Source organism: Nelumbo nucifera, chromosome 2 (assembly GCF_055504915.1).
Source record: "Nelumbo nucifera cultivar China Antique chromosome 2, China Antique-T2T, whole genome shotgun sequence".
NCBI lineage: Eukaryota > Viridiplantae > Streptophyta > Magnoliopsida > Proteales > Nelumbonaceae > Nelumbo > Nelumbo nucifera.
This window is the reverse complement of record NC_142650.1, coordinates 103,328,456-103,355,733: the sequence shown is the minus strand read 5'-3', so window position 1 is coordinate 103,355,733 and position 27,278 is coordinate 103,328,456. Positions and strand designations below refer to the sequence as shown.

The following is a 27,278-nucleotide window of genomic DNA, read 5'->3' as shown; positions in this document are numbered from 1 at the left end:
TGGAAATTGGAGTCAGCAGGAATGGGATTTCATTTCCAAGGGAGGGGCAAGGAATGAGGGAATGGGCATTCCAGCAAGAATGGGAATGGAATTGCAATTCTATCCAACCAAACAGTTGAAATTGGAATAGCCCATTCCGATTCCAAACTCCTATTCACACGGACCAAATGGGGTCTTAGTTAATTAACAACAAATTTTGATTATTAATTTATCAATTCATTAATAGTAAATAAAATTATTCAATCTTTCAGATTTTCCCATGCATCGCATGGGTCCCTGCTAGTATATATATTGGGCAGCCCAGTGCACGAGGCTCCCACCAATTTGGGGTCTGGGGAGGGACAGTTGTACATAGTCTTACCCTGCACATATAGAGAGACTCTTTCCCAGATTTGAACCCTGGTCACCCAAGTCACAATGGAACAATCCAACTGTTACAGCAGCACAACCCAGGGAGTCGTAGGACGCTCTGTTACATCATACATCATACATAAAGTTCTTCCCTTTTTTTTCGTGTGTTGCTGTTTGAAAGATAAACCTAGGGGTGAGGGGTCCTATGAAACAATATAAAGCTGCAATTTTTCTATTGAGAATTTGACTTAAAAGAGCACCTAAGAAGGATATAGCAGTGGTGAATTTGATGTGGAACTATTGGTTAAGTTTTCATCTTTTATAGCAACTGTTATAGTAGCACAACCCAGGGGATCGTAGGACTCTCTGTTACATCGTACATCATACATCATACATAAAGTTCTTCCCTGTTTTTTGTGTGTGTTGCTGTTTGAAAGATAAACCTAGGGGTGAGGGGTCCTGTGAAACAATATAAAGCTGCAATTTTTCTACTGAGAATTTGACTTAAAAGAGCACCTAAGAAGGATATAGCAGTGGTTAATTTGATGCGGAACTATTGGTTAAGTTTTCATCTTTTATAGCAGTTGTGAATCCTGTAATCAGGAATGAAATTTAGACTGGTAGGTATTAAATTTTGTGCAGAAGGGAGATCTGTTCTCGTAATCCATTATAGAAGTAGTCCAACAACTACTTAATTTCGTTATTAGTACGAGGGGACTCGAAAGTTCATGGATTGAGGACGATTTAGAAACACGTCTCAATTCAAGATAATCAACTTCAAAGATCTGATAGTGATCTGTCAAGGTTCAGAAGGAGAGAGAGAGAGAGAGAGCTGAGTAGAAAAAAAAATAAGGAGAAAATAGATAACACATGTCCAGATCTGATTGGGGACAGGGCCCATTCCACAGCGTAGTGGACCCAGTAGAAGATCCCGAGTCACTTAAAAACACTATGACTTGGCACAATTATGGCTTCTTTCCTTTAACAATGGAGTTATTCCATCTTTTTCACAGTTTATTCTCATTCATTTTCAAGTTAACATATTTTCTTTGATCGGAAATAATAGGTTGATATTGAACTTCCTGAAGATTTGCCACTTAAAGAAGCCCACGCAATTGGAGAGACTTTGCAGATAAAGATTGAGGAACTCCCTGAAGTTGAGCGGGCATTTGTCCATCTAGATTTTGAGTGTGATCACAGACCAGAGCACACTGTTCTTAGCAGGCTGCCTGACAGCGACCCTTGATTTTGGAATTGCCATCTTTGTGGTTGTTGTTGTTATGATAAAGCAATCTACAGAGAAGATACAAACGAAGGCTTTTAATCCCTGTTATGTCATGCTTTGTTTCTGTGCACATCTGGAGAGAAAAAAGTAACGCTGGGTATAATGTTTTTGGTCTCTTGAAAATGGAAGTATATCTTCCCATGAACCAAAGATGTAACAGAACTTGTCTCAAGGAACTATGTAGGACCTTGTTAGCATAGTTGATTAAATACTGAATATCCCCTTAGAGGTGAATTTATTCTTGTAATTGAATCATCACAACCATTATATTAGTTCATAAATCCATTACCCAGTGGAGGTCAATTTATGATTGTATAGCTATTGCAACCATTAGGGTGGTGTTTGGTTTAGGGTTTTAAAAAAGGGTGGTATGGTTCCAGAACCAACCACTAGAGTGTAAGTTTTGATCAATGTTTTAAAAACTGAACCTGAATTGAAACTGCTTTAGCCATCAGTTTCTGGGTCAGTGGTTTGACCGTTCAAACCAAACAGATAGCCCGTTGTAATTTAAAAAATAAAAATGGATAAAATTCACTGTACAGGTTGAATGGGCTGATGGTTCAATCACCTAATTGGCAAAGAAATGATTCTAGTTTTTGAGCCGAATGATCCAACTGTAGATCGACAATTTGAAAACCAAGGTTTTGATTATATGATTCATGTGTACGTGTACTTCCACCATTTACTTGTGATCATATGGCGATCATCAAATTGAAACTTTTTGAATGAAGCCATATCGATATGAGTTTGGTTGAAGCCGGTGAACCATGCTTTTTGGATGAATTCGTAAATTAAATTAAACCAGATGAAACATAAACACAACCAGGAATTGAACATCCCTTGGTGCCCAACAACGTTTTCAATCCATTCAATTGCTTGCATATTTAGCTACATCTGTTCTTTTTTGGGGTTATAAAGAGTAATCAAGGTCTATACAACATGGTAATGGGATACCACATCTTTCAAAATAAATTAGGGTAAATTGCTGAAACTCCCCAGACCTTTGTTGAAATCTCTCCTAAAGTTTGATAATTGCAATCATCTCCCTTAAACTTTTGAGGTTTTTATGGTTCAGTCCACCCCTAGGTGGAGCTAGGATTTTTTAGGGGTTGACTGAATCCTGCCCGTGGATTATGTCAAATTCATGGACAGGATGTGGTTTATACTTTATAGGGGGTGGGGGCTACTAATAGACTAAAAGGGGGCTACAAATCAGAATACTGAAGTAGAGTGCAGGCAAAAAATCCCTAAACTTCTTCATATAATTATAAGTAGACATCTCTATTAGAATCTTCTAATAAGAGGCACAAAAACGTTATCACCTCTCTTACTATTGAGACTGATTTCTACAAAAAAAAAAAGTACAAATTTTATGAATAATAACAAAAAAACAAGAGTTTTAAATTCCAACTTTACCTTTGAGTGATTGATATGAAATTGTGGAACATGAATCAATTTTGAAAAAAAATTAGATTGCAAGGGTTTGGGGCGATAATTAATATGAAGAGAAAATTTAGAAAATTAATATTTTGGTCAAAAAAGCAATTGTATGACTATTGTGGACATTCAGCAACGGTCATTCAGAAATTTACCCAATAAATTACCCAAGAGGATGTCATTTTCTCTAGGGCTCAGTTTGGAAGGAGTACAAACATAAACATGTAGTGTGCAGAAAACCTTATATTTTGTTCTAAAGTATTTGCACTGTGCATATTTTGCGAGCAATAATATAATGAAACTGTGAGGGTAATATAGTAAATTTATCATATTAGCAACGCCAGCAGGGATTAGGGTTTCCAAGTTTTTCCAACGTCCATAACGCAAAATTCGGGTCATCCCACTACTATATAAGATGAACTGATGGTCGTCTTAGATTGGATTCATTTCATCTTCTGTTCTCTGCCTCTGATTCCTTCAACGAGTCTAGGGTTTATCTCACAGTTTCCTCTGTTTCGCTTTTCTTCTTCTGTTTTTCCACTATGCATAGTGTGGATGCTGGATCTACAGGAACCAAGGATCTCTATAGTGGCCTGTGATGCCTCAAATTGTCCGTACCATCTGAGATCTCTTACAGATTCTTTGATGTGTTCTTCATCTCTAGCTTTCTGAGGCCATCCCCTTGTGTTTCTGCAGACCCCATTTTCTCTTTTTGCTTTTGTTTTTTCAACTAATTATTTGCTGGAGAAGAAACAGGGGCGATGACGACGATGATTATACCATCAAACTATGAAAGCTTCAGGGCTTGTTGATGTCATCAAAATCATTACTATCTGAGCCTTTCTTTCTGGCATTTTTTCCTCATTTTCAAGAAAAAAAATAGGCTTAGGATGGTTGTTTATCTGGGTCTGCGTGAATGCAGATTAACAGCTTGAAGGCAACAAATTAGAGTCTCTGATGCGCTTTTTCTATAGCGTTTTCAGTGCTGTACGTTGCCGATAGAGAAATCGAGTGGAGATTCTGGCATGTGCTGTGTTTCTTTCCTTGCAGCTTATGCATTCAGATGCTCGGATATTATTCAACTTAAATAAGAAGCTTTAAATTCTTGGTAGATCTCGTTGCTCTGCGATTTATATCTTGAAGACCGATGGATCAAAAACAGAGAGAATCTACGGATTTGTCGTCCTTTCGTTTCATGATGCCTGAGCGAGCCACTGGGCAAGACAATATGTTGATTTTTAGTGCTAATTCGGTAACTCAAACAAATGCTCTGTAGCAGATCTGGTGTACACCACAAAATCTCAACATTTGGCCAAAATCCTAATTAGAAATTAAGCCGATTGGAGTGTCGTTGCACACCATTTCATGCCAGGGAGATGAGCCTGTTTAGTTCAACATATCAATAGGGGTAGATTTTCATTATTATGAAGAGAAAAATAAGAAACTTGTAGTATGTATGGTAGATCACCCAAAAGTGTATAGTAATAGAAAAATCCATATACTAACCTTTTTTATTTGCCCAAAAACTGGCAAAGGACAAATATGCGCCCCTTTGAAAAAAACATGGCCTAATAGAAGTGTTAATTCTTGGAAAACCTATATAATTGTTAATTTTGAAGTTGATAAAGTTTAAAAATCCAAGAAGGGTAAAATACAAAAAATCTCCCAGAAAATATATAGACATCAATGACGACGTCCAACGTATCTGTTGGCCATTTAAATTCTTTGAGTTCGGCTACAGTCAGAGCAAAGCCCATTTGGGCTGCTTTTACTGCTTTGCATTGAGAGTATCTCCCAATGCAAGCTTACAAAAAGCTTTTAGAGTAGTGTGGGCACAGATTTGCCCCGAAGTCGGTCTCAAATTCTTTAGGCTCAGTTTGGAAATATAAGGTTTTGCGTGCTACATATTTACATTTATACTCCTTTCAAACTCAGCCTTAGGGTGTAAAGTTTTTATTTGTTAAAAACCAAATGTCAAATTTGGTGTTGCTGCAAGCCTCACCTCAATTTTCAAGGTGTAGTTTGGAGCACCATTTTTTTTATGAAAAACAGTTCCAAACAAACAGGTAGACCTGGCAATTGGGTTGGCTGGGTCGGGTTGGGTCAAGACACTTTGGGTTGATTTCAGGTTGTGTTATCAAATGCTAGACCCTAACCCTAAATGTTCGGGTTAGAGTTGACCCGAGTCAATTCGGGTCATCCCAAAAAATAACTGAAATTAAAAAAAATAAAGAAAAATTAACTAGTAGAAACTTCTAACAATACATAAACAGTCCCAATTAGAATCAGGTCAGTGGGTTGACCCATGATCCAACCCAACCCAGTTTTTTTTTGGGTTGGGTCATTCTCACATTTGGGTAGGTAAATATGAGACCCTAACCCTGTTTTTTTTTGTTGGGTTGGGTCATATTCGCGGGTTGGGTCAACTTTTTGTCAGGTCTATAAACAAGCATTTCTTGGAACACCATTTTTTTCAACCTGGTGCAAATGTATCATTTTCTGGAGCAACAACATCAATGCCAAACACACTTAGGAAAAGAGAATTAGTGGCGTGAGTTCCAAACAAACAAGTTCATATTTCACAAATTTATAAATGCTTCAACTAAGTACCAAGTATTAAAATATTGATATCAGGTAACGTATCAAATAATTGGAATATGAATATGGATATGCTTGGAAAACATACAACACAGACGAAATATATTGAAATGTATGAATATACTAAAGAAATGTATACAAATTCAATAATTATATTAATAACTTCAAGTTTAATGTCAAAATAACTAAAAATAATGTATAACTACATAGAAATTGTATATTTTAATGGTATATCTAAAAATATATATTACCATTAATACTCTTAACTTAAAATATGTCAAATCTATTAAAATTTTGAATGTATATCATATGAAAATTTATAAATTTTAATTAATAAAATAAATAATTTTAAATGTATATCAAATCTATGAATCTTTTAAACTAAAAAATTAATTCTTATTTAAATATTTCATCTTTGTAAATAATAAATATATTGTTAATTAATACAAATTAAAATATTAATTAATAATTTATAAAATAACAATTATAATTTATCAAGTCTACATAAACAATTCTAAGTATTAAAATAATTATTCTATTAATAATGGTTTTATTTATATAAATTTATTGAAATTAAAAATCATATATATATGGATTTGATAAATTATTTATTTTATTGGTTTATAAAATAATAATTTTAAATATTATTCTTTTAATTTATATTATTTGTTTAGATTAAATTTATTATTAATTTTAATAAAAGATAATTTATCACTTATTATCACAAAATAGAAGATAGCTTTTTTTAGTGAAACCATCTTAATCAGTGATCAAATCATGTTAAACCCGCACTTTTCTATTAAATTCGAGTTTAATATGCCCCTGTATCGGTGTGTATCGGCTGATATTATACGATACGCACTGATACTATGGCATATTGGACAGATACGGCCCATATCGGGCATTAAGCACGCCAAACAACAGGAAAGATTGCCAATGCCTGATACCTAATTTAAAGCAATCGTATGAGAACCTTTCTCATAAAATTAAATTATATATTGGAGAAAAATCTTCTGCACCAGCAGTAAAGCTTCTCGTTCCCTAATCAAAGAGATATACAATGAACAGTAGAAAAGAAAATGACAACCTTACTAGTTACTTCTGAGCAAATATACATCTTTAAAAGTACAAGCTTTAGATCTACTGTGCAAGTTGACGGCAAGCTCCTATTTCAAGAATCAAGATACAGTGCGTCCATAGCAAACACACGCGAGGTAGAGATTCTTTGACCATTTTTCCTGTACATATACCACCAGAATCTTAATCAGCCAAAAGATATCAATACTGTGAACTGAATCACTGCTAGTCTTTCACCAATATCAAAATTACTGATGGACTGCCAACATCTAAGCTGGTCAAATCAACGACCTACCTCTAGAATTAGCTATATCTAGAAAAGTTACACCATCAAGATCCATAACAATCAACGGTCACAACTGTTAAATTACTCATTCCTGAACCAATAATACAGAATTACAGATAAAGAGGTGGTGTGACCTTTGGGGGTAAACATGATGAAGGTAACATTAATAACAATAATATATGAAACAGCTAAACATGGAGGCCAGCTAAGTGGGCAAGTTGAGATGGGGTTATCACAACCAAATGGACAAGTTGAGATGGGGTAATCACAAGCAAATGGACAAGTTGAGACCATCATATGATAGAGGGAAGAGAGAACAGAAACCACTGGTCCTGAACTTCGGATCCAAATAGAGATGGAATCAGTGTTTTAAAAGGCATGGGAGGCGTATGCCTGGAGGCGTGCCTCCAGGCAAGGCGCTCCCAAAACGCCCTGAGGCGTATGCCAGAGGCGCTGACACCTCTGAGGCATATGCCTCTTGCGCTTTTTTCATGAGGCGTGCTAGAGGCGTATGCCTCACATTCTGACATAAAAAGAAGAAAATAGTACCCAAGAAAAATAACCCCTGAAATGTCTTTTAAAATGGTTGTTTAACCCCCTTGTACATCCTTGCAACAGACAACAGTACCATCCGCGTCAGGTCTCACCTTGACATGCGTACTTGGGAACTGAGATGTCCTTAAGGTTTCCTGAGTTTCATCACTAGGTTTGCGTTTGGGCACACTCAAGATAAGAGCAGCTTGGTCCCATGTAGCAGCTGCACATGTTATTCGGTAACCATTATCCCAACGTCTATGAATGCCCTCACTTGGATAGAGAAAATCAAGCTCAACAACCTGCAGAAGCCAGTCACAAATATCAAAATGAATAAAAAATCCAGATATACAATGAAAGTATGAAACACCAATTAAAAACAAAATACAATATACGAAATAACTATTTAGAGAATCACCAGGAAAGACTCATCAGATGATGGTACAATGGCAAATATTATGGATGGGGTGAAAGGCAAGTAAGTACATCACAAGGAAGAATACTGCTGAGTGAGAAGTCAAACAAGATTGAATTTCAGTACATATTAAGCTTATCAAAAAAAAAAAATCAGCACATATTAGAAAAAACAATCGTAATGGCTGAGTGAGAAGTCGGTTCTTATTCTGGTTCTTCATTCTAGGAGAATTCAGAAGAATGAAATATGCAGCCTTCACAAATAACAGCAAATTCAGAGATTTTTGGCTATTATAAATCAAAAACCAAAGCGAACATGAAGGTGTTACATTCTCTTGATTGATGTACTATCATTGGTCATTCAAAGCATTCAAGAAATTGAATGTCTTTCTCAGTAACAGTGATGCCCAGACACAAGGACATGAAATTGGGTTACAACTTTCCACTTCCTAAGATTAGAGAAAGATTCAGATACAGTCAACTTATTTAATATATTTATATCATGCTTTCGAATCTAGTTCTTTAAGTGTGATTTCCTGATGCTTATATCATTCTCAAATTCAATTAAATCTCTAAATAATACATCATTTCATATTATGGTTTGTAAATATTCCAATTTTATATATTTTGGAAGTTACAATGCAGCAGAGTACCCTAGAAGTATCCATGCAGTATCCAGTATCACACCAGGCATACATTGTGTCCAACAAGGGTATGCTAAGCATGTATAGGAATGAGTATCATAACTGATGACTCGTTGACAAAACAGCAATTATTTTATGCATCCCAAATATTGTGATTGGTTACTTAAAATTTCATTAATTGAAAAGTTAAGTGCGTATATACAACTATCAAGCACACTCAAGATGGTCCAACTGTGACCAGACCCTATGATATGTAGATACATAAAAACGTCCCCATGAATAGCTGAATTATTTAGACCCCACTCTGTGGATCCATGAATATAACATACTCATTACCCTCATCATAGCTTTTGTCTCCCTTGGGGTGCTTCTGTAGTGTCAAGTGCCCTTGCTGTCAGCCTTCATCAAAGCTACTACAACCTCTGAATCCCCTTCCACTATCAATTCTGTGATGTTTAGTTGCCTTACCAACTTGGTTCTATGAAGTATTGCTAGAAGATCTGCTCTTGTTGAGTTTCCAAAACCTATAAGCCCTGAGAAGATTGCTTTGTGCAGTCATGGAAATCCCTAATTAGTCCCCAGGAGGTCCTGGGTTACCCAAACTGCAAAGATCAAAATTAGGCTTGTAGGCACTATTGTTTGGTAGGCACCAAATAAAGGAGATAATAGTCTTTTGCCTGGAGACTCGGCCCTCATTTTGTTCTTGTAATATCGTGCACAGAGGAGTGGTCAAAAGGGCCAATGCCCCAGTGCATCTCTATAAGACTCTTCCTCTCTTTCTTGATGGTGAAAAGAAAGTTACCCTAAAGAAACTCTCCATCTCATGGGGAGGGGTCCACCAGCAACCAACAAGGAGAAGATCCTTTCCCAAATCCAAATAACAAACAGGGAGATCATTAAGTCATAAAAAGACTACTCTGGCAAAACAAAACAAAACATGCATGAGGGGACAAACAACAGTGAGGTCTTCTTTTCAGCAATAGATCACAACACGAGTGTATATATTTTGGTGGAACACCTTCCAACAGAAAGCCCTTATTTCTGATGGTTCCAACCAACTTCAAATTTCCTTACAGGAAATGCAATGAAGCCAATGAATGATGAGAACAAAATTTAAAGAAAGCAAAAAAGAATTTCCCATAGGCACAGGGGAACTAAATTCTGGAATCAGGGCGAGAGGGTCCAGAAACACTCCTTCATAGAGGGAGGGGAGGTTCAAAACAAAGGAAATCCCTACATCCATGGAAACCAAGATCCCAAGGAAAATTAGTACCCACGAAAGAAACAATAGATGAAACCACTCTGCCTTGATGATTAGATAGAGAAAAATAACTAAGAAAATATTTCTTTGAAAGCAGAGTTCCCCTACCAAAGATCCTCCCAAATATCATAAAATAAAAAATACGAGTATAAACAGAACTTGTGAGAAGGCATGGATGATGATGATGAGTGTAAAGAGAATCCGTGAAAATGTGAAATGATCCCTATATCTCACTTTTGCACCATAACATTAAATAAACCTCACTGATAAATAAATAAATATTTAATAAATGTTGAGAGTAGGAGCCCAAATGTGAAACTTGACCTGATCATTAAAGCCAGCATTGCGAGACATCACAACACCCCATCGGCTGCCAGCAGTTGCCATTGAAGTCACATGAAATCCCTCTCTCCATTTCTTGTTTATCCACTTAAAGGGAAAGGAATCACTGACTTTGTAAGATTGTTGTGTGTATTGGGTGCCTACAGAAATTTTGCCAAAACTTCACCAGTTTAATAATTAAGATTCAATTGTGATGTATACATCTGCACTTGAGTGGGTGAATATGTTAATAAGAACAAAATTCAATCTACCAAGAAATACAACATTGGACTATGGTTAAAAAGATAACCACAAAAGAATAAATATTATAGATTAATCAGAAAGGACCTGAAAGTTGTAAAATTAAAAACAACAAAACAGACAGAAGTCAGCAGTACAAAAATTGAGGACAATCAGACCTTCATAATGTAAAAGAGAAGTAAATTAGAACAAAAAAGAAAATCCACAACAAAACTTTCTTGCTACTAAAAAGACAGCTAAAATGGCATCTAGAAAAGTGGGGTCATGGAAGGAAAAAGAAAATTGCAGACACTTGCATATCTTGACATAAATAGCGAACATGAATCAACCCCTATCCGAGTTTGTACTTCACTGGGCATATCGTATATAAGATGAAGTATGGTTTAAGTGTTGCCCAGGCATTGAGAAGGCAACCCAGTAGATGTATCTACGGCCTATCAAGTAGACAACCAACCTAGGGGTCTGAGTTGGTATGCCAAAATAAATAAATAAACAAACTTTGTAGTGGATGACTGTATCCCACTTAATTGCAGGCTGCCTGTGATATTGCTCATGGGTCTAACGTGCACCCTGCACTGTACCCACCCAAGTCCCCTGAAAATGTGTAATATGTAATACAAGAAGCCAAATTGGAGCACATGGTCGAACCTAGTCTTTTCAATATTAGCTAGCTTACTACATGAATGTGAAAAACGAATGTGCACGCCCGTATTAAAGTTTCATTGCCAGTTTTGATATATAATAATAATAGAATATATGTTCCACTCTGTGGCATAAAAATGTCATATTAGTATTCTTTCAATTATATATTTATTATTGAAATAAAAGATGAATTGGGCAGCCAGAAAGAGGACCAACCCTTGGACATCACCACCAGAGAGCTTCCGTTTGTAGAACCAGCAATGGAACTGATGTAATAGTTCTTCTCCCATTGCTCCATAATCCATTCCTATGATGATTCAAGCATCAAAATTTAAAATATATAATGTAATTTGACATATAACAAGAACTGAGCCAACAGGGGTTCCAGATATAAACTTGTTATAGTAACACAGTTGTACCTTGTGCAAGAAGTATGGGGACAGCTCATAAACTTGACTGGTGTAACCAGTTCCAGCATCCATTATGAGTGCCCAAAGATTGGAGCAAGATGCCACACAACTTATAAGCAGACCATCCTCATTTCCTCTATCCACATGTTGGCGCAATCGTGTATCAGATACATTATAATGGTACCTTGTTATAGATCAGGAGGGAAAAATGAGCATCCAGTAGGCAAATCTTAACTATTAGAGCATTTATTACATAGTACAATATGCTATTTTGTTTCCAATCAAAATTTACATAAAACAATGCCAATATGCTATTAGTTGTTTTCTAATGTTCTCTCATCCTTCTTCATACTAGATATTTTTCGAAAGATCCACAATTAAAATTATAAAACAAAATTGAACTAAGGCACACCAGGTGCACACCATGCACCTGGCCTGTGTGCTATGCGCACCTTTTAAATCACTGGACTTTCTTAGGGAGGCCAAGTGTTCAGCATACAGAGGGTTCACTAGATTTGAAAATAAGCAAATGAGATGATGGGCTCCTCCACCAGAGGTGGCAAAAAGAGGACTTGTATGGGCCATGGGTCATTCACTGTAACTTTTTGGATGTACTGATCCAGCTAAGGATAATGCTTTTGCTGTTTATTATCCATCATATTAACTATATTTTTGAAAATTTTTAATAAAATTTGTTCATCTCTTACCAATCAAAATTAAATTGCCACTACACTGACAGCAACCAATGGCAAGAACAGGGAATACATAAGTGATGGTTAACCACTTTCACTTACATTACAGTTAAATTTTAAGGTAGGACAACTCTTTCCGGGGATGTAGTCATGTAGTTGATAACTCCTTGTATACTGAGGGATGGATTTACAAACCTTACCAGAATATATATATATAAACACACACACTGAGGGATGAATTTACAAAACCACCTCGGTGAGGTTCACTGGCATTGCATCAAACAGCAATCATAAGTGTACGGATCATTGGAAGAAAGCTTGATCTGGAAGTCTGAGTGTTCATTCGAAAAGGATTGTTCCCCACAGAACAGTCATTTTATTAATGTGGAGAAGAAATGCCTACATGTGGAAATGATTGGGATGTGATAGAACCAATACAACAATAGGCCGACCACATAATTATGAACAAAATTAACCCTATAATAGCCATCAATGCTTGAACCGGAACATAATAAGAATGCTGCCTTTTGGACTTCTGTGCATTTAAACAAGAGTAGTATTTTTATTTGATGAATAAGAATGTAAATTTTAGGGAAATGTAATTGCAAAAATTATGAACAAAATTAAGATTTTGTTATTTTTCTCTCCTCACATGCTCCAAGGAGTTTAGAAAAGAGTGCAATATACATATTCTGATTTTGGACAGTGCTGGCACTCTATCTTTACTCCCTCTTGATTTTCCTGATGTAAACTTATTCATAATGACATGTACAGCTAGCTGTCTTGGGAGTCATCCGGAAACCTGATTAAGGACAACAGATCAATGCAGATTTACCACATAACCTGACCCATTGACACCTCTAGTAGATATTTGTCGTCAGCCACATGAATCTTGCAATGCCCTCCATTACATTCAGTGGCATGCACTTCCATTTATGTCTTCAGACAAAAATTAAATCAAAATTTAATTAAACTGCTTGTGAAGGACAATGTTATTATAAAACAGTAACAATGTACCTCTGTTTCATTGGCATCCTAGCGTTGTAAACTGATATCCACTGAGTAGCAGGTACTCCCAAACGGACCTTCTTCTTTGGTTGTCCATCATCTTCTTCTTCAATGGTCAACCTACCCCGTTTCTGACCAACTTGACAGATAATCTGGCAAAGGTAGCATAAATTTTCAAGTAGTAAGAAATAATAGTCATTATAGAACTCTATCAGGCTCAAATATGTGCTTATTACCTTCTGAGCACCATCAGTGTTAATTGGCCTTATGGCTGGGTTTGGTCCAATCAATCCCTCAAACAAAGATACTAGCATGGAATAATTGGGCTCTTCATCAAATTTCATGTTCACAACAATTTCCAAAAATTGTTTAAAAGGTGGAGGGCAGAAGCAACAAAGCATTTCAGGAGATGTCGCCATCTTTTTCTTGCAAACTAGGAAGGATTTGTTATCACCCTGTAAAAAAATAATGTATGTCAGTTCATTAAAAAATGTGTCAAGCCATACAGAATAACTTTAAAACAAACTTTAACACCATAGGGATAGAATCATAGAATGCATTACCTGATAACCCTGCCATGGTAGCCTGCCACGGTGAAGAAAGAGGAGAGTATATGCAAGAGATTCTAAATCATCTCTCCTACTCGCAGTTCTTCCCAAGTGAGCATGAACACTAGCATAACGAACAGTTCCTCTGCAATAACAAGCATGGAAAATGACATTGAGAATGAAAATAAATATTATAATAAAAAATTGCACCATCATCATATGAAAGCATAAACATCAACCAACCTGAACATATCTGGGCGTTGGTCATATTCAACATGTCGACCAGTAGCATCATCTCTCCATCTTGTTGCTGCACATATAACAAACAGTGAATGAAAAAGGTATAATATCCATACACTGAGGTGTGCCTCAGTTTTATTGCAACCAGTGCTTTCATGCACTGAGACATGACATGAGGCAGTCCACTTCCCTAAGGCATGTGACATAAGCTTCATGAGCAAGCATTTTCTAATACATAAAATAAAAAAGAGTAAGTTGTTTATTGTATTCATTTACCACAAAAACTAACAAAATTCTGTACCCTTTTATGTATACATTTTTTATATTTTACAAATTTTTTGACTGTTTATATTTTTATAGTTCTATCATTGTTAAATTGATAAACATTACATTACATTTTTTTAAATATTAATTATTTTCCTTTTATTTATTTTGAAAATGTGTAATCAATTTCGATACTGCTAACTAGAGGTAAAAATGAAATTTCTGGCATTCATATGGGCTAAAAAGCAGCTTTGTAACTCCCTCCTTCCACCCTTGTGTTTCGGGATTGGTATGCAATGTTGAATATTGATAAATTGGGGTTTAGGGTCATTAGGGTTCTGACATTGACTTATCACAGCAGATAGTAGCAGGAAAGACAGCAAAAGGCAGATGGCCTACCAGGTGGCTTTTCAGTGTTTTTTGCTTCAGGCGGAATGAGGATCATAAGTTGGATGTGAGAGGGCTCAGGAGTTCACAAGAAGGAACAACAAAAGAAATGCTCAGGAAAGCTAGGTCAAAGAGGACACAATGTTTGTCTACATGAATAAACTAATGACTACTTAACTTCCTTACCTAATCCAAGATCAACAAGGAACAACCTTTTTTCCTGTGGCGTATCCGGCTTTCCAAGTAAGAAGTTTTCAGGCTTCACATCACCGTGAACATAACTAATATCAAAAAGAGAAATTGTGTGAATAACAAGGTATTAGAGGAACGGTGTTGACTAGAAAAAAGATGCTCTAGACCATAGGGTAGCTGCACTTGCAGAATACCATGACAAAAGGAAAATCCCAGATTAAGAAAAAGATAATAATGCAAGCAATGTAGATAACAAACAGTTACCCTCTAGAGTGCATCTTTTCTAGGATTGATATAGACTCAACTGCAATGCAGGCTACCATTTCTGTGGACATCCTGCAAATTTTAGAAAAATGCCGAAAAGGATATGTCAAAAATCTAGCAACCAATCTTGTTACAATGTTACAATTCGAAACTCAAATCAGACCATTCAAATTGAAGTGGGGTATCATATGAATGCTACTATTGACTTGCTTTTGAATAAATTGATTTGTGCTCAAATCATATGCCTAGAATCAGAAACCTAACAAATTGTTTGAATCATTGGGCACAATCTGCACTGACCATCTCTTGTGGCTCTACTTATAAGAATCTTTATGTTTCCCTTGATGTCATTCTCTCTTAAATCATTTTTATTGGTATCCTCTCTTAAATCAAATTTTAAAAGAATATAGAGATTTAGACCACAAATTCTAGTGATTTTTTCCTAATCAAAACCTAATAGCCTATTATTGCTCTTTACATCCAAGTAAAGACAATATAGACTCAGGTTCTCAAGTTCTTGATTGCATATCATGAAAGAGAAGGGGAAATTCTTTATAAAAAACTAATATTTTCTTGTCATTTTCTTTTCTTTTCCTTTTTCTTTTTTTTTTGTGTCTGAACTTAGCCCATTCATGAATTATTGTGAGAAATAATGGCATCATGTGAAAAAATCTTGTCAAAATTGATTCCAAAGAACAGCTTGTCCACATAGAGTTACCATGGTGAAACAAGTTTATTGAGGTGTTTGTAAAACCTTATCATGAACATACAATGGAAAAGTGTAGGTTACATCAGTACAGGTAACACCGTAACAAGGAATTTCTACTAACAAAACCCCAATCAGGAAGAATCAAAGCAAAAGTGTAAGACCCCATGATGTAGATACAAAAGCAATGAATATGGAGAAATAAATTGTCTTCTAGAAATTTAGTGTTATTAGTAAACCAAAATTACTATTTGTTGTAATTTATGGACTTCTTATTAAAGACTTGAAGCAACTCCTGCTGTAATAACTATTCACAATAAAATTGTGATTTACTGTTTTCATTAATTTCAGGCTTATTTACAGTAGTGTTTTAATAGGACAAGCAAATTGTTACTAGAGTTTCTCAAGGAGATAGAATCCTTATTTGAGTGTCCCTATGGGTTAGCTTTGTGTCTGTCATAGTTTTCAAGTGGTCAAAATTTGTCCAATCACTGAATCACTGGTCAAAAAAAGTTGTTTTGTACTTTTGGGTCAGTTTCCCAGTCTAAATTGGAATCCATAAAGGGACATAAGGGTTCTTGTGATGAGTCTATAAATAAAACGACTGTAATTGAAAAAATAAAATTGACTTGATGAAATAAAGTTTAGTTTAGAGAATTTTGATTGTTGCTAGTTTTTTTCCTTTATTCCCCTCTCACTCATTTTCTTCTTCTTATAAGTGGCCTATCTCTTTGTAGTTACTCTAACAACAAGACATAATGAATTATTCTCTTTTTTTCTTGAATGGTAAGTGGTAACTGTAAAGTATATTCATTAAGTTGAAAAATATGCACAATGACAATTACATAAATCAAGCTGGCCTCAGCTACCTAACCCTTGTACAATATCTCGCTTCACCATACCTATTCCTCATAATTAACTACCCAAAGCCCGCCTTCACCCCACAAAGCCCACAGCCAGATCCAGAATTTGTAAGAACCCCTACCTTGTCCGGTATCACTTCCCAAAATGTTTAAAACTTTTTTTCTGAAAGGGCAACAATGAGTTCAAGTTCAAATTAACTCCACAAGGAAATAAGAGAAATAGCTGCCCATAAATAACCAATGAATTCAGCTTTTACCAATTTACAGCAAGAACAAGGCACAAACACAAAACTGACTAAAAATTAACCTATTCAAAAATAGGAACATTTTCATCATTAACAAATTATGATATATTTTAGGTATTTTAAGCATCTCTTTAAAATGAACAGTTAAAGAGAAAACAAAAACACAGAAATTACAATTGACCAGGGGGGGAATTGAACTCCCTAACATAACAACAAGATTAGGAGGGGATAGGCATGCCCCCGTTGTCAAGGAAAAACTAAATTAAAGGCAACAATGTCAAGACACAATAGAATTTATGAAAGAAAATACTCACGCTTGCCCTGAAGAATTCCATGCATCCCATAAACTAGGCCCCAACATATCCATAACCTGAGATATGTAGAACAAAACTAAATTACACACAAATATTTCTTGATAAGGAGAAAATCGTTTGATAAATCAAAAAAGGAGCACATAGCCCACAGACAACATATACATTATAGAACAATTACATGACAAATTAGAAACAGTGGATGATGAATAGCTAAAAATCAAAAGAACACAGTAGCACCTAGAGAAAGCAGTATAACCGTATAAGAGCTAGAGTAATCAACAATCACTTCTGGATGATATTCTCACATTCCTAGATGCTTTGGCGGAGCAAGATCTAAACGTTAGATTCATCTTAAAAGGGTTCAAGTTGTTAGGAGGTCTGAAGGCTAATGTATCCAAAAGCATATTGATTGGAATTGGAGTAATAAGACAAGATTAAAGGCTGTTGGACTCAATTATCAGATTGGGAAACTTCCATTCAATTATTGGGGAATACCAATAGGGCCAAAAGCTTCTAGTACTGTGACATGGCAACAAGTTCTGGACATAATTGAGAAGAACTTGCAGAATGAAAAGGAAAATACGACTGTCATAGATATTGCTAAAGTTCAGTGCTTTGAAGTTTGGGTGAACAAGTGCTATGATGCTCAAAAATTTAGAAGATCATTGTTGGATTGGGGATTGGAGGAATGTATTAACTTCTAAGCAAATTGGAAGGTTAACAAGTTGACCCAAGGAGGAAGGATGAGATAAGGTTGAAGGAATGCAGTAATAGGAAGTTAATTGTTACATCATATTACAAGGCATTAATTAGAAATAAAATCGAGAGTTCAGATATGGGGGGAATATGAGCCAGTCTCATCCCTCAAAGGCTGGTAATATTTGCATGGCTTGCTCCTATGGATAGCATTAAACAAACCACTTGAGAAGAGCAGATTCCAAAGTCCATTATATGTGTAGAGAATGCAGCCAAAGCAGACAGAGAGCACTAGAGGAATTTTCTCAGAACACCATGCATACAAGAGGGAAGAAAAATAAAAAATCTATGAATTCAAAATATTTGGGTATGGAATGAAAGAAATAGTAGAATTTTTTAAAGAAAGTGCAGAAGTACAGAGAAGATATGTGCCCATATCGTAGTTTATTGATCATGGACTGGATGTTGACACACTTCAAGAATGTTCAGGAAAATTAAGAAACTCTTTAAGGGGAAACTTCTGGTCAACCTTCAAATGTGAACAAGTCTGTCAAAGGTGTTCTGGGTCTGGTGTCTACTCGGTTTTTGAGGAGCATTGTATTAGTTGTCTTGATTTCTCTTGTATTAGTTGTCTTTTGGTGATGCTTTATCACCCCCTCAAGTACTGTATTCCTTGTACTCTTTTTTTAAAAAAATCATCTTTCAGTTAACTATCAAAGAGAAAAAAGAATTATACTAATCAACAAATGGTAGTTAACAGCAATGCCAAATCATGAAAGAAAAATAGATGAGCTTCTTTTCTTTTATTATATGAAAGGAGAAAAGAGAAGGGAGAGGAGGGAAGGAGAAATATAAATCTTACCATTACATAATAATCACCTTGCCTCCCTTTATAGTGTACTCTAGGGACTCCATGACTACCACCAAGAGCGCTGTTAAACAAGAAATTGCAACAAATAAATGTGGATAGGAAATAGATATTAGAAAATCTAATAAAATAAATGGTTGGAGAAAAGCCTGCAGATATACTTGTAAACTTGCCACTCATAAGGAGGACCATAGTTACAGCCTTTACTGCTTCTATGCTCAAACTTTAGAGCAACCTGCTATGAACAAAATAGACAACAACAACCAATCCATGAAAACTTTGGGGGCAAAAGAATTCATAAGTAAAAGAAGGATAGAAGAAGGTCCAAGAGAACATTCATAAATACCATAAAAATTCCAACTTATAGTCATTTGACAGGCATAATAGTGGAAGAAAAGAGGGGAAACTGACTAAAAAAGAGCTCCTCCAAACCATCCAACTGAATCCCAGACAAACAACCAAGTTTCTGAACTTTAGACCAACTCAAGAAGAAACCCAAAAATGGACCAATGGGAACAACAGAATAGGAGCTCTGAGGAATCCTATAAAGTATAAACCAACAATAAGTTTACACAAAAGCCTGACAATAACTCTAGCTGTCTAGCATATGAGTTCAGGACGCTTCATCCTTATTGTACAAAGCCATAAACAACAGTTCTTCCACCTAATGACCTCCAATGATATAACAAATATAAACCTAATTTCACATATTATTGTTGATTTATGACGAATAATAAGAGAACTAAGCTAATAATAAGAAAAAAGGTAAGATAATTTTACCTCCATAGCCCCAGAACCTGTTGCCCTTTCATTCCCTCCTGATACACGGCGACCAACAAATACCTGACCAAAACCACCTTTACCTAACCGCCTTTCAATCTTGTAGACCGGTGATCCTCCTACTTGAACCTGGATCTCAAACCAAAGAGGAGATTTAACAACAAAGCAACATATACAATGCATAACCACTAGCTTCTTCACCAGCACCACCACCATGATAATATACATTATCAAATGACCTCCCTAATTTAACTTCAGATATTGACTTATTTCACAAGTACTTTGGGATTATGAGTGTTATGCCTCACAAACTATTGGCAATGGCCTTATTCATGTCATGCTGGAATCTTAACAAAGCATGTGAAGTGTGAACAACACACTATCCGCAGCATAGATGCATCATGTGTGGCACATTTATACAGTGTGCATGTACCTCATTAGCCACTTGCATGCACCATGTCCATCTCAAAGACTCATTCAATCAAACAAATCCCAATAGGCAATAATTGGACCAAAAGAAGTACAATAATAAAAACCCACAAGCAAAAGGATAGTATTTTCTAGTAATAGAGTTCTGCCTTCCAAGTATCAATGTAACTTCTTGAATGGATTACATATCAAGCAACTTTTTCCTATCACAAAATACAATAAAATAACACTTCAATCAGTCGTCATGCCGTCACAGTTGTATTGATTTTCATTTCCATTCTTCTAACTGCAAATTCTTTCTTCAGCTGTTCATTATCTTGCCCCTATCTTAATCTGATCTACTTTTTTCTATGTCGGTTTACTACTTCTGGTTTTTGTTTTAAACTGAACACTAATATGAAGATGATATTCAGTTTCAAAACTTCTTTTTCCATTAGCTTCTAGTACAGAAACACATCCACTAGAACGGGTTAAAAAATGCAAACAACAAAGTTGAATATATTAAAGGAATCTAAAAATAAAAACAAACAGGCATTACAATTGATCAGAGCAGAAAAAGTAATGAGATCCCAATAAATTGTAAATGTTTTATACAAATGCACAAACCAGGATTGTAGGATCTAAATCCTATCTGAATGAAGATTCAGGATACGTCCACTGCCAGTAAGTTTGGATAGGTCTCCTTTCTAGTTGAGATCTTTGTTGTATACGGTTAGAGTACATGTACCCGGATGGAGGTATACGACCACTAGTCAAATTTGTCTAACCTTAATACCTTGATATATGGAGAGTTCACTAAGATTTTTTTGGGTAAATTACAGATAGCCACTTTGTACCTAGGAAGTGGTAACACTAAGCCTGCCAAACTTTGTTTTGCGACAAAGGCTCCCCCCTCTGGAATTTGCAGATTACAGCACTTTGCCCCCTGGCTTGCTAATGGGGTTCACAGTGAAGGTAAAATCACTATATTGCCCATTAAAGATTTTATGGACTGACAACAGCAAATATCAAAATGATGAAAATAACCATTCTGAGGCACGAATTATTCTCAAGGCAATGATGAACCAATAATTCTCAAGGCATTTACAAGATGAATTTTGTTGAAAGAAAGTTGAGAAAAACATGTGAGAATTCAGATCTTATAAAAAAAAGCAAGTTAAAAGGGAAAAAATTGTCTCATGAAAAAAACATAAGGGCAACTTGGGGTTTTAGATATGTTTAAAGGAATATTCCATGAAGCCAATTGATGGAATGCTAACGGCAAGAGCAAAATACTGGAATACAAAAGTTCAGGGGGTGCTAAGTATCACTACCCCTAAGTACAGGGCAGCTGTCTGTAACTTACCTCTTTTTTTTGGATAATCAAGAGATTTGGCTAAGAATTTCTACCAACACGAAGATATATAGAATCCAATTTTAAGCAATAGAAATTTTCTTAATTAGGAACCAGATCAAAGAGTGTTAATCATGCAAGGAAGTCACATTTAATATTTTAGAGTAGTTCAATGTCGATAGCGATATCGGGTAAAAAACAGGAAATACCAACAAGAAAATGCAATAAATGAATTTTAACACAGTAAGACAGAATTCATAATATAATATGTTATAATAATTTCTTCAAAATCCCCATTGCATAAAGGACAACCCACAGCAGTGCACAAATTACAGTTTCAACTTCTAATAGCAACTATTCAAAGAAAGTCAATTAATGGTTTACTTGTTTTTTAAACCGTTTGAGTTTATGGTTTATGTGGTCACATATCTAATGTAGTGGACAGTATCAAATCCGTACTAAATCCATCATAATTTAGCACCAAAAAAGTCACTTTTAGATAGTGTTGCATGGACATAGACATGGGAGTTGGAATCCAACATGCATCTAAGAGTCTGACTCAGTAAGGTGAGAAAATAATGATTTGCATACACATCTATAGAAAAGTATATAGTATTAAAAGTGATCAAGAATGGTTACTTTTAGACAGTGTTGCATGGGCATAGACATAGGAATCAGAACCCAACACGTGCCTAAGAAGCTCAGGGGTAATATCACAAAACATGGAATCACGGACACATCTATAGAAAATAAACAGTATTAAAATAAATTATAATTTTTGAGTTCTAACATTATATCTCTACAAAAAGGTACCAAAATGTTGTCTTTGTTACCAAGTAAATATTTGGTAAGAAAAATGGCATTTATCTTGTATATCAGTTGTTCATTTATATCAAATAAACTAGGGGATAAAGACAAAATATTATGTACGCTTTTAGAGACGTTTTCAAGACAATTAAGAAAAAAAATAGGGTCAGTTAGTTTAATGGATCCAACATACATACCAGATCATATACATAACAATACCATACGTGAGATAGGTATTTTGGGTAACTTGAAGTGTCTGAGAATCAAATGACACGAAAAGTTGGGTTCTTATCACAATACTAAACCCTACAATGACCAAGATGGTGAAAACAGTATCCAAAACTAATTTTTCCACTGGAATAACTATAACAGCAGGTCAGAAGGAAATCATAGCCAGCACCAACCAAGATGGGGAAAAATGGATAATGCAGACAGTAAATAGAAATGTGAAAGAAGCAAGGGAAAATCAATATTGCAATAAGATAATTAGAAAGAAATCAACTTCTTGAGTTGGAAAAGAAGAAAAATGACGATACCCTCTCAGGAAAAGGAGCAGTGCTCCCTTCTTCTTCCTGCCCACCAGCCTTGTTGGCACTCAACCCACCACTCTCATCATCCATCGCTCCCTTTCTTCGACTCTCCACCCGAACCTCCTCAACTCGCTTCTCAATCCAATCACCTCTTTCCCCCTCCTCCAAAACCTCCCTAAACCGCTCCCCACCCGACTCACTCTCCTTCTCCGAAATAACAATTACCGCCGCCTTCGCCCGGTTCCCCGCCGCCAGTCTCGTCCTCTGCTTCACCGTCCGAGTCTTATCAGCAACAGCCGCAGCAGCAGCAGCAGCTTCCGCTGCTTCCTTCGCAACCGCCGCTCTGGTTCTGATGCAACTCCGGACCAAGGGCTCAAGTTCCTTCACAGCTCGACCTCTTGACTTCCCTCGCTGATCTACGGTCGGAACACGACGGCGACGTACCCCTTTACGCAGCTCAGGCATTCTTCGCCCATGCAATTGGGAAATACCACCTCTCCCAATCCGACCATTATCTTTCTCAACGAAACTGCGACTTCCCTACCATTGCTGAAGCAGTGAATTCCTCTGTGAACCCTAAAAACACAGAACGAAAGGTTCCACTGATGCAACAGATGCAAAAGGCAACGATCAACCGAGAAGCTAATAACGTGATGAATGGATTCAGCAGAAACTAGCTTTTCCTTAACACTTAGCAGGCAACAGTATAGAACTCTCTTTTAGGGTTTTGCAGCGCAGAAACAAAGAAAACAAACGCTATGTCCGAAACGTACCTGAGAGAGAGAGATGGGGGGTCGTGTTTGAGAAGGATTTGTTTTCCCCCTTTTTTCCGTCCCTCGTTTGTTGAGGAGACGAGAAGGACAACATTTATCGTAGATCGCGTGGTAATGTGTGAGTATGGGACAGAGTGCAGACGGGATGGGCTGCCGCCCGCACAGCGCCCCACTAACGCCCAAGCATTCATCCCCTTCGTGCATTGGGAACATTTCTCCGTGACAAATACGAAAAATGTTCTCAATATACGGAAGGGATGATATGTGGGGCGCGCTCCGTGGGCAGCCCTTCCGAACCAGACAAAGTGACTCGGTTGATTACCCCAATGCCCAAATGGCTCGGGATGATGGGACGGAGTCTCACCGAGTCATCGACACTATGCTCCCTCTTTCGTCGTCGCATCGTCGGTCCTTTTCTTTCCATTTTCCATTTTTTCACCCTTTCTCTTTCCTTTTTTATTTTTTTTCCTAATTTTTAAAAACAATTCGCGATTAGTGCCATTTTGGTCGATTAACTTTAAAAGTGACAATTTAATACCCTAACTTTAAAACATGCTAATTTAATATCCATTATTAACAATTATTAAGTAATATTTGAAAAAACACATGGCCTTCAAATGTCATCTAATTTTCTTTATCAATCATCCAAACACTAACAAAAATTTAATAATCCCAAATCCTTGTCTTTTCTATCTAAGAAAATTAGGATCATATCTTAATGAGCATTATAGTGATCTCAACTTTTTTAAATAAAAAAAAAAAAACAAATATTTGAGATTATTTATTTTTTATCAATGCTTGAACAGTTGATAAAGAAAATTATATGACACTAGAAGTGCATTTATGTCTTTTTAAATACCACTTAACGGATGGTTAACAACAAATTAACAATAGGTATTAAATTAGCACATTTTGAAAATTCGAATACTGAATTATCCCGTTTTAAAATTTGGGGGCCTAAGTGGCACTAAACCTAGGGTACTAATCAAGAATTTTCCCAAATTTTTATTTCTATTTCTATTTCATGCAAATGGCCCACGTAATTGGATGTTGCAAAAAAGAAATATCTAAAAGACAATATTACAATAAAAAACATGCTTTTGGCTTTACAACGTGGATTCAGTTTTAGCCTTGAACTAATATGGTGTTTGGTTACAATGTCATTTAAAACTGGAAAAAAAAAAAACGATATCAATTCAGTGCTACGTATATAGGCATTTTCTTCTATTTGATTAAATCGCTTATCAAATAAAATTCTGCTCCGTCCATGTGAGAAAAATAAAATGAATGCCATACAAAATGTTTATTAAATAAATTTAAACACAACCAAACAGCCCTTAAAAAGATAAATCACAGCCTTTTCCTATTTGTGACCCCACCGTATGGAATGTTAATTTCAGGGTTCGTAGCAAAAGGGGATTATACCTACTAAATCAATTGTTTGGGAGAGCCCAAAACGGCTGTCAGTTGGCCATCCTTTTGGCTGCCCGCCTCAGCCTCTTCAGCATTTCAATGTGGTGGAACAAGCTGTTCAAACTCAAACCCATGTTTGTTTGGAAGGTAAGGACTGCGGACTGAGAAGGTCTTTCACGCAGCCGCGAGGTGGGCTACTAGTTATAAACTTTTGACTTGTGTTTGGTTTAAAAGAAAAGGTGGAAAAAGAAAGAGAAAGATAGAGGAATATATACAAGACTAGCGGAAGGGCCCCTGTGTTGCAGCCTTGCAGGGTTATAGAAAAAAAAAAAAAAAGAAGTTGAGAAGTATTTTTTGGTGAAAATATCTTAGAAAAAATTACTTAAAATAAATTTATATCTAATAATAGTGGTTGTGGAAACAGGTTTTTAATTATTTTTTGGGTACGTTATTTCTCAAATTAAGGTAGAGAGAGAGTAGATAATAAAAAAATAAGTCTATATTTCTGAAAATTAAGGTAACTTATTTTTTTGGAAAATTAAGGTAGAGAGAGAAGGTTATAAAAGGGATAAATAGACTATACTGCCCCTCATAGTCTACTAGTAACCCCCTATAAACCACGAATTCATTCCACTTGTACAGTAGGGATCTAATTGTTGATTTCCTATAAATTTTATAGCCTAGATGGAGATTAAGAACAAAACATAGCCATGTGACAATAGATTGGCATTGAGTTGGGGTCATCTTTTCCAGGCTTTCTTCCCATTAGGAGTTCCAAAAGTACAACTCCAAAAGCAATATGAAATATAAGTATTCATGCCAAATTTTCAATTTCTAATACACAATTTTCCAGGGATTCTGATTTTCACAATATTTTTACAAGAGTGCCAGCAATTCCATGACATATGTCTACTTCTAGAGTTAGATAAACCAAATAATAGTACCATGCCTGCTACACACCAAGCCCCGGGAAATATGACAACCTTCAAAGCGAGGAAAAGTTGAAAGGTTTATAAAGATTTTCTTGACAATCGATATTCAATGAATATCAATGAACATTTCTCCAGATTCTCCTATTCTTCTTTCAATGATAAAACAATAGCTTCTAAAACGACCATAATTTGGGTGCACAACCCACTCTGAAAACCCTATTAATCAACAAAAAAAAAAAAAAACACTCAAATGCTACCTTGTGCCAAGGGTGAGCTTTTATCTGTGGAAACCTAAGCTCGGTGTAGTTTGCATTCATGCAGCGAATTTCTTCTCGTGTTGGAGTACCAAGAACCTGCACAAAGGCATTAAGTGATCTAGTGTAATTGTATGGCATCCATTAACATTTTAGTAAATTTAGGATTTGTGGCTTAAGGACCCATGCACAGGTCCTCTACAGTATGTAGAGTTAAGAAGAATGTACAGTTATGCAATCTACAATACATTTAAAGAGTCCAGCACAACAAATCAATATTCAATATGATTAGATGATCAATGAGGAGTACTTTTACCTATTTTATTTGCAATGGTATATAAGATATTATATTCAAAGATTAAAATTATATAGACCAATATCAGGTGAATGTTCCCCCTCTCACCAAGGCGCAAAATCTCAATTCGGCCCAATCAATATAATTGTTGTAGTTTGTACATGAGATGTAGGTCCAGATATGACATTTTTTTTTTATCAATAACACTTTCATTAACTCATCAAAAGAAGATTTACAATAGGAAGACAAACACGCTTATCACAAAAAACCTCAAGAAAAGAAAAAAAAGACAGAAAACACACTATAATTACAACTTAGCCCAAAAAAGTGAATCCCTTTCTGTCCCTTGTTTAGCTAAACCGTCAGCTAGGAAATTAGCCGATCTTTTAACCCTAAGTATCTTAACTTCCATCTCCCGTACCAGCCACTTGAATTTCTTCCTCTCATTATTATACTTCCATAAGCCATTGTGATCTTTAATCAGCCACATTATCACCACCTCTGAATCCCCTTCAATTAAGAGTTTCCTAATGTTCAACTCCTTAGCTTTCTGTACTCCTTCCATAACTGCAAATATCTCAGCTCTAAGAGAGTCACCCACTCCAATTGGCCCTGAGAACATAGCAGAAATGACCCCATTTTCGTCCCTAAAAACACCCCCAATCCCCGATTGTCCCGAATTTCCCCTGCTACACCCATCAAAGTTTAGTTTCACGAATCCACTAGGTGGAGGGGTCCAAGCCACACTCATTACTGACTTAGTCTGTGTGCAATTGGCAATTTCACCCCACTTCCTCAACATATCATCCACAGTGTAATCTGTGAAAAGATCTAAAGATTTCAGCCACTATACCGCCCTAATATGAATGATAGCCCTCAGATCTGCTGCTCCTCTCTGAGCTTCTGAGAATATCCTGGAATTTC

The 27,278-nt window shown here is 36.1% G+C and overlaps 2 protein-coding genes and 2 non-coding genes across 20 annotated transcripts in view; 3 read left to right on the top strand and 1 right to left on the bottom strand.

The window, feature by feature from the left end:
• The window catches only part of LOC104587455 (Cation efflux family protein), a 28,626-nt gene extending 26,683 nt beyond the window's left edge, over positions 1-1,943 (top strand). For all 3 annotated transcript variants that reach the window (XM_010245070.3, XM_010245069.3, XM_010245071.3), the window contains exon 7: positions 1,418-1,943. In XM_010245070.3, coding sequence (XP_010243372.1) covers positions 1,418-1,597 — 180 coding nt within the window. In that variant the 3' untranslated portion in view covers positions 1,598-1,943. The remainder of the gene's footprint in view (positions 1-1,417) is intronic.
• A 1,720-nt stretch (positions 1,944-3,663) lies between these two features.
• LOC148802643 (small nucleolar RNA snoR117) lies at positions 3,664-3,750 on the top strand. Its single transcript, XR_016083312.1, has one exon. It is a non-coding gene; the product is annotated as a small nucleolar RNA snoR117 (small nucleolar RNA).
• Positions 3,751-3,829: 79 nt separating this feature from the next.
• On the top strand, positions 3,830-3,914 carry LOC148802642 (small nucleolar RNA snoR116). The gene has a single exon (XR_016083311.1). It is a non-coding gene; the product is annotated as a small nucleolar RNA snoR116 (small nucleolar RNA).
• A 2,708-nt stretch (positions 3,915-6,622) lies between these two features.
• Positions 6,623-27,278, bottom strand: part of LOC104587456 (casein kinase 1-like protein HD16) — a 51,833-nt gene continuing 31,177 nt past the window's right edge. For 12 of the 15 annotated variants that reach the window (XM_088898544.1, XM_088898545.1, XM_088898541.1 and 9 more), the window contains 16 exons: positions 26,063-26,158; positions 19,589-19,717; positions 18,970-19,043; positions 18,803-18,872; positions 17,245-17,300; positions 15,117-15,188; positions 14,847-14,941; positions 14,013-14,079; positions 13,785-13,914; positions 13,458-13,676; positions 13,231-13,373; positions 11,531-11,705; positions 11,328-11,418; positions 10,212-10,369; positions 7,682-7,870; positions 6,623-6,909 (listed from right to left, as the gene is read on the bottom strand). In XM_088898544.1, coding sequence (XP_088754670.1) covers positions 6,850-6,909; positions 7,682-7,870; positions 10,212-10,369; positions 11,328-11,418; positions 11,531-11,705; positions 13,231-13,373; positions 13,458-13,676; positions 13,785-13,914; positions 14,013-14,079; positions 14,847-14,941; positions 15,117-15,188; positions 17,245-17,300; positions 18,803-18,872; positions 18,970-19,043; positions 19,589-19,717; positions 26,063-26,158 — 1,824 coding nt within the window. In that variant the 3' untranslated portion in view covers positions 6,623-6,849. Of the gene's footprint in view, positions 6,910-7,681; positions 7,871-10,211; positions 10,370-11,327; positions 11,419-11,530; positions 11,706-13,230; positions 13,374-13,457; positions 13,677-13,784; positions 13,915-14,012; positions 14,080-14,846; positions 14,942-15,116; positions 15,189-17,244; positions 17,301-18,802; positions 18,873-18,969; positions 19,044-19,588; positions 19,718-22,693; positions 23,585-26,062; positions 26,168-27,278 lie in introns of those variants that run through there. The other 3 variants (XM_088898537.1, XM_088898536.1, XM_010245073.3) reach the window with 3 other exon arrangements.